The sequence below is a fragment of the Gossypium hirsutum genome, chromosome A07 (assembly GCF_007990345.1).
Source record: "Gossypium hirsutum isolate 1008001.06 chromosome A07, Gossypium_hirsutum_v2.1, whole genome shotgun sequence".
Lineage (NCBI taxonomy): Eukaryota > Viridiplantae > Streptophyta > Magnoliopsida > Malvales > Malvaceae > Gossypium > Gossypium hirsutum.
This window is the reverse complement of record NC_053430.1, coordinates 2515712-2523220: the sequence shown is the minus strand read 5'-3', so window position 1 is coordinate 2523220 and position 7509 is coordinate 2515712. Positions and strand designations below refer to the sequence as shown.

At 36.3% G+C, this 7509-nt stretch overlaps 1 protein-coding gene across 1 annotated transcript; it reads right to left on the bottom strand.

Moving 5' to 3' along the window:
- On the bottom strand, positions 1–7281 carry LOC107929941 (probable serine/threonine-protein kinase SIS8). Its single transcript, XM_016861487.2, has 13 exons — positions 6791–7281; positions 5338–5778; positions 5000–5103; positions 3610–4664; positions 3266–3306; positions 2816–2884; positions 2581–2681; positions 2149–2227; positions 1920–2018; positions 1337–1405; positions 1186–1235; positions 930–1106; positions 1–565 (listed from the first exon to the last, which is right to left on the bottom strand). The coding sequence occupies exons 1-13, from the start codon at positions 7193–7195 to the stop codon at positions 442–444; spliced, it is 2814 nt and encodes a 937-aa protein (XP_016716976.2). The 5' UTR covers positions 7196–7281; the 3' UTR covers positions 1–441.
- Between the last annotated feature and the right edge of the window lie 228 nt (positions 7282–7509).

Genomic DNA, 7509 nt, shown 5'->3' with positions numbered 1-7509 from the left:
TAATTTTCAAATAATTCTTTTTTTTTCCCACAATGTGCAGTAGAGCTCACATGTTTACAATTCAAGAGATTGGGATTTCCTACCCAAAAACAATGACCTCCAAAAGTAATTATTTTCCTTTTCTTTTTTCCTTTTTTTTTTGTTCTTTTTGTTTTCTGTTCACTTCTGTTTTTTTTCCCCGAACTTTCTTACAGTTGACAAATGCTAACCTATTCATAATACTAGACAATTTTTTAAGTGGTATCCTCCACTGCTCTTATGCAGCTGCTTAACAGAGGAATCAATCCACTCGGATGGGAAGTGCCGATCCCCCGCTTCGAATGAGCCGACACTTGCCCGATCCTAACTCCTTTTTTAACTTTCTTTGCACATTTAGAGGTAAACCTTTCCGGCTGCCTGGTTCTTTGAGCCAGGAGAACAGCTAATCAGGCTCTTATTAAATCAAAGACTTTGAACGGAATCATCTATAATTTGTTTTTTCGAGTTTGGCCTTTCAATATACAGCCGTTGAAGACGTCGCAGTTGGGACATAAGCTGTGCAAATGATGGTCGCAGATGTGGCTCCCTGCAATGAAAATAACAAGTTTAATGCGAGTTCCACAGCAATCAACATTACAGGCAGTTGAAAAGAAACATGAGATCATTCAAATTATTGTCACTATTACCCATGGGAAACAGAAACCGAGTCATGAGCAATGACTAACCATAAAAAGGATCATTCTAATTATTTTGACCTGATTATGATCACGATTTTATTTTAATGCAAGGTAAAGATAACCAGGTGGGTTTGTTTCAGATTGTTTATGAGTGGCCACCTAAGAAACGAGACACCAATTGAACATTCAGATTAGATTGAATTAGTGCAAAAGGGATTATATGATCATTCTCAACGCACAGACAAATGCACAAAAATTAAGTCTAGAACTCACGTTTGCCAGCATTCACGTATAATCTGCGCAACTGTTGGATCGACATCTTCAGGAATTTCTAGACGCCTATTCTGGAATCCAACAGCCCCAACAACTTGCATTGGATTCAAACCTTTCCAAGGAATACATAGCGTAACCAACTCCCATAATATCACACCGAAACTGTAAACATCACATCTGCAACCAAACCAATCTATCCATGTAAGAAACAGAATAGAAATGTCAGTAAAATATGCATGCGGTTCAAGTCACTTACTTCTCATTGGCTGGTTCATTCCTTAGAACTTCTGGTGCCATCCATTCAGGCTGCAGTACAACATCAAATAATTCATAAAAAGATGATAGATTTGGCTATATACGGAAGAGAAAACTCAAAGTCAACACCAAGGATTATCTTTTGGTAATACCGTTCCAGCAGTAGACTTAGAAGAGAGGAATGTGTGATGCTTCATGCGTGACAACCCAAAATCACAGACCTGAATAGAGAGAAGCAAACATGTAAGCAAGAAATTAAAGACATCTTTCAGCAGAAAATAAGCAATGGTTAAAATATCTTCCAAGTCACTGAACTCTTCATGCATTTGGAGTTTAATACGTCTACTTTCATTTTCAAGAATTTAATCCTCTACTTTTCAGATTTCAAAATTCAGGTCTAATAGTTAACACCATTAAAATTCTCTTGTTAAATTCACTGGCGTAACATTTAAAAAAAAAAAAAAAAACTCACTTGGTAGCCATGTAACAAAAAAAAGATGTCATAATAAACTTGATTTTAACAGAAGAATTTAACAATGTTGCACTTTGCATTTTTAAATCTGAAAAGTAGCGGAACTAATTTCCTTGAAATACAAGGGGATTAAATTCCAAATATATAAAGAGTATAGGGACTTGGAGTATATTTTAACCTAAAGTAATCAGAAAAATAGTTTATAGAACTATGAGCAAAATCAAGAAAGAGTTTTGGCCAGCAAGTAGATTCAAGATAAGAACCTTTACAACCCAGTTCTTATCAACAAGGAGGTTTGGTGTTTTCAAATCTCGATGCACTATAGTAGGATGGCTTGTGTGCAGATAATTCATTCCTTTAGCCTGCAAACAATAGAAAGTTTCAGTTAAATAGAAAAAATCAGGCAAGAAGAGTGAAAGGGAGATGGGGAGACTTTGGTACAAGGTATGAAGCAAAATAAAAATAACTAATTTATTCACTTGTGACTCCTACCACATCAAGAGCCATTCGCATTCGTCTCTTCTCATCAAGTTGTTGATTGGGTCTATGCAGTAGCTTATACATACTTCCCCTACATAAGAAAGAGGGAGGAGTAAGAAGAATGTAAGACAGAGTTCAAGAGCTAACATTATTTTCCTTTTTCATCCTTCAAAACCATGAAGACAGAGCTCCAATACCTAATATCTACAAGAATAACATCAGTTACAAAATATCCACACAACACTACTATGAAGACAGAGTTTAAGAGCTAACACTATTTTCCTTTTTCATCCTCTAAAACCAGAGGGAAATCATCATGAAGTTTAAAATGCCACTAATACTTGTAACAAATGAAAAGAACATACAAACAAATTTAACTTATGAAAGCATTGAATACTATAGAAGAGATATGAGAACAATTTGGATTGTATAGAGAAAATCAACCTGGGGAGAAACTCTGTGAGTATAGAGAAATGCGGGGAGTGAGTAACAGCTCCCATGAAAAGAACAACATTTGGATGTCTCAACCTTAACATGATTTCAACCTGCACAGGTTCATCACTCAGAGATGGCCACATTCTCAATATAAATTCATTCAATTCTACAGCAAAGTTGAGCTCACAAGCATGAGGAAATAAACAAGCAACATACTACAGGAAGCTATTTTTAGGGGGCTTACTTCACATTTAAATTGAACCAATGCATCACCAGAGAAGTCTTGATCTAGAAACTTCTTCACAGCAACCTCCTGAAGTGCCAACAAAGACAATAAGACAAACACTGAAATGAAAATACCACAGAAGTCATTGAAAAGACTTCTGGAACAAGCCTCAAGCCATATACTGTTATCAATCAATAGAAGAACTATTTAATATAAATTAAGGCTAATGCACTAACTTACTACAGCAGTATGACATTGAATCAGATATTACCACAATTGTTCAATCAGATCGACCTACTTGATTTTCCTAATAGGGAATTTGCATATACAATGTCAATGTCACTGCTTAGAGAATAACAATTTTTGGAAATTTTGTCATGAAGCAACATTATTGTGTCATCATATCAAATACCAGTATACTAGTCCTAAAAGTTCCACGGAATAAGAGTAATAGCAAATGTAACTCACTGTGCCATTCCAATCTGCTCGATAGACCTCACCATATGATCCTGCAAAACAAGAGTTCATATATTAAGAAAGTGTGCACTGGTAAGGAACACTCAAGTCATATTCAAGCAAGTAACAAGTGTACATCCAGCAAAATATGATTATAAAAAAGCAATTCAATCAACTAAGCTAGTTCCTATTCTTAAATCATTGCACCAAAAAGTAGGTTTAACCTATTTGACAAACATCAATTGCAGTTATCAAGTCCAGTAAGCAGGAGATATCCAAAACTTTAAAAGAAAGGGAAAGCAGAGCCAGACACATATAACAATGAACAAGTTTGATTGTTTTATTATGCAACTTACCAATACCAATGCGTTCACCAATTTGAAGATCCTCCCATGAAATTTCCCATTCTGAAACCTCCCTTAGCATAGGATATATCTTCTCACTGTGAGCCTTACTAATCAAATGCAGATCACAACCTGTGGATTCAATCAATTCCAGTGCAGATTCTTTATAGAAATCTGTATCAGAAGTCCTTTGTATTAATTTCTCATCTGTCGCCAAGACATTTTCTGGCTGTATTTGGCAAAAGTCATTAGCAGAGGAAAAGGAAGTCTCTCGAACTTGTGTCCACTCATTAGTTGTATTACCAACGAGAAATTCCTCACGTGTAACATCAGAGGAAGATGCAACTTTAACTTTTATGGCATTAATTTCAACCTCTCTCTGGTATTTAGCCAGCTGCTTTTGCCTAAGCTTGGAATTAGTGTTTTCTGAAGTCTGCACGCCAGAGGATACAAGACACAGCTCATTGATTGGCAACTCATTTGAATGGCAACTAACAGCAGCATCTACATTTGTCTCTTTCACTGCTTGTTCAGACCTACTTTGTTCAGCAAGATCCTGTGAATTAATATCCATGAACAAATCTGGAGGAGGTGATGCACCACTTTCCATCAAAACAGCATGTAATTTCTGAGCAAATTCTGGGTCCTTTGCTGCACTGATAACATACTTAGAAACATTTTTAACCTTTCTCTTTTGCGCTGATGATGGTTTTTCATGAATGCCAGGAAAGATTTCATTGGATTTAGGTGTCAAGGGAAGAAGCTTCCCAAACTCCTGTTCAAATCTCTTAAAGACAGCTCTTTCAGCATGGCTCCTCTCCTCTTCATTTGCCAGACTGCTGACAGATTCTGTTGACCTCATGGCACCAACTTTAGGGCTCGTATCTGGAGCAGATGAAACCGCCACATTTCCAATTCCTTTGTCAAGCTGAAAACATGAACTCTGAGAAGCTTCAGTACGATCAGCAAAGCCCCTTACATCCAGTGCAGAAGTTAGGAGGTGACAGCTTGGTACTTCAGCGGGAATTAGAGTCCCAGGAGCACCCATCAGATCAATAATATATTCACTGCATTTTATAGATAATTAAACACATCAGCCCATAACAGTACAGAAATTGAACTTTCTCTTTGACTAGACAGCATACTGCATAAAGGCTAAAGAAGTAGACAGGCTGAAACTGAAAAAAAAAAAACACAAACTCAAAACTTATGTGCATTTAGCATGAAGTAAAAATTTTAAACCAACTAAAGAACAAGGCTGAACAGAAAATTTTAACTGGTCTACAATATTGAGAGACTAACTCAAGTAAAAAGACCCTAATATGCAAATATTGTAGAACACACAGCATAATTACCAAAATCAAAGATAAAAAAATTGTAGATTATAGCTGGAGGAGACTACCTTCCATTGTTGATTCTAACCAAGTTGACAGCTCCATCATCAGTACCAGTGTAATAGCTCCCTTTTACCAGCATACACGGGAGATTAATTCTATCAGCTAGAACCTGGAACCAGAGGCATGAAACAATTTCCATATAAAAGGTCTACATGTATCCTTAATGCAGGTTAAAATTAGATAAAACTGGCAGGATAAATGACCTAGCAGGAAAAAAAGCTAAACAAAAGCCATCAAATGAAAATGAAAAAGGGGGTTGTAGACATTAGTGAAGTTAAAAGGAACATATGTTACATGAGTTAGTTTGACTTATGGGAATAAGATGAGCAAGGGTTTTTACAACCTTAAAAAGCAGGGCTCTGTGACGAGAAAGTCCAACATCAAGCTGTCCAAGTGGAAGAATGATAGTGTTAAGAGAACTCTGTAACTCATAACTTCTCGAGTTCCATATTCTCAACATCTCTTCAGCATCAGCAACAGGACCACCCATTCTATTAACAACTATTTCAGCGATTTGCTGAATCATGCCACTTAAAACTGGGCCACTGCCGAAGGCCTGGGACTGCACGTATATGTTATACACTCTTTTCTCAAGTGCTTGCAGTTCGGGATCAAGCAACCTATTAACCAAAATTACTTCATAATCAACATTATCTAACACTGATACTGCTTGAAGATCAACCAAAGATGGCATCTTCAGTTGGGCACCCAGAGTTGAGGCAATGCCATATACATCATAAAATCCATCCACAATTTTTTCATCATAATTTACAACATTATAATTCTGCAAATAACACAACATAGAAATTAGTTTTCTTTTCCCCAAGAGAAAAATAAACAAATATATCAACTTATGGGCTCTAGAACTTGTCTAGACATGAACAGGAACCTTTCAGCCTGTACTGAAAACCAAAGGATGAAAAAAGGATTCATTTTAATTAATAAAAAAAAAAATCTATATTGAAAACTAACATCAATTAGTATTCATATCCTTATTGAATAAAATATAACACCATAAGAATTGAACCAATAACGAATCAACTCGTAATTACAGGAAAGGCAACAGTAATAATAAAACAACATATATATTATGTTTATGACAAAGAAGCATGCATGTAAAGGTTATGGCATTAAAAAAAAAACAAAAGAACAAGGTTTACCAACTAGCTATGGTTAAAAAAGGACTTGGCATTATATAACAGAGATAAAAAACAAGCAAAACCGCCATACCTGGATAATAAAATAAATTTTCATATAATAGAAACACAATTCATTGGTAGCAAGCGGCAAGAGGCAAGCAGTAAAATTTACATATATAAACAATGAGATACTATCAAAGAAAATGAATGATAGCAAAACTTAAATTGATAGAGGTAGCAAGACTAATCGAGCTTAACATGCAAATCAAAACATCTGTAATAAAACAATAGAAGAAAGATTCAACAAGTGAATTATTATCCCAATCACTTCATGACTAATAAGAATGGCGTAAAAGCAAAGAACTCCCAAGATTACTACGGGAAATGAGATCCGCAGTTGAAAATCCTCACTTACAATACAAACGAAAATAAATACATATACTAGTAATTATAACGAGGAAACATGAAATGCAATCAGAATTATCAGTAAAAGACACCCCAGAAAAAGAAGATGAAGGTACGTATAGAATGACTTCATATCCAAATTAAGCGGGGGGAATTGGCTACTAAAACCGATTCGAACAGAAAATGCGATTTCAAAAACCTAATTATATAAAAGAAAATATTAAAAAATTGAACTACGGAAGAATATATTACCCAATAACGGAGCGAAAGCAACTCAACGAACGCGTTGTTGTCGGTGCCGGCGAGGCTAATCCTTTTAGCGGCGTCGATCTGAGCCGTCTCTGGATCGGAGGCACTGATCGCCAAAGCCAATTGCATCTGAAACTCTTCTTCCAATAAATTAAAATCCACCGCATCTCCAGCCGTCCGATCTGCCCCGACCGATTCAACTGCCCCGATTCTCCCCATTGTACTTGAAGTAACCGAAGACGATGAAGAAGAAGTCACCGTTGCCGGTCCCGTCACGTTCATCGAGTTCGAGTCCGGAGTCGGGCTCGGACTAGGGCTGATCACGGGCCGCGCCTCCGCCAATCGTTGGTGCTCATTTAAACCACCGCCGATGTGGAGTTTTCTTAAGAGATGCTTCATTTTCGACATCGATCATCAACGGCGACTTTTTTTTTTCTCCTCTCTTTTTTTTTCCTTTTAAGAAAAATAAATATGTAGAATTTTTTACAAATATTATTATTATTATTATTATTTATTTTTGTTCTTGTTTTAACTGTTGCTTATTGAATTCTATTCTATCTACAGGCTTATCCTACGCCCAAAGCAGATTCCCTTATCCTGCGCACTGTTTTCCCCTCAAGCTAAACAGTAAAGACTTAAACAGACGGCCCACCTATTCCCTCCAATACACAAACAAGTAAAAAATTGAAAACATGAATGCTAATCAATGTTCACACTCATCA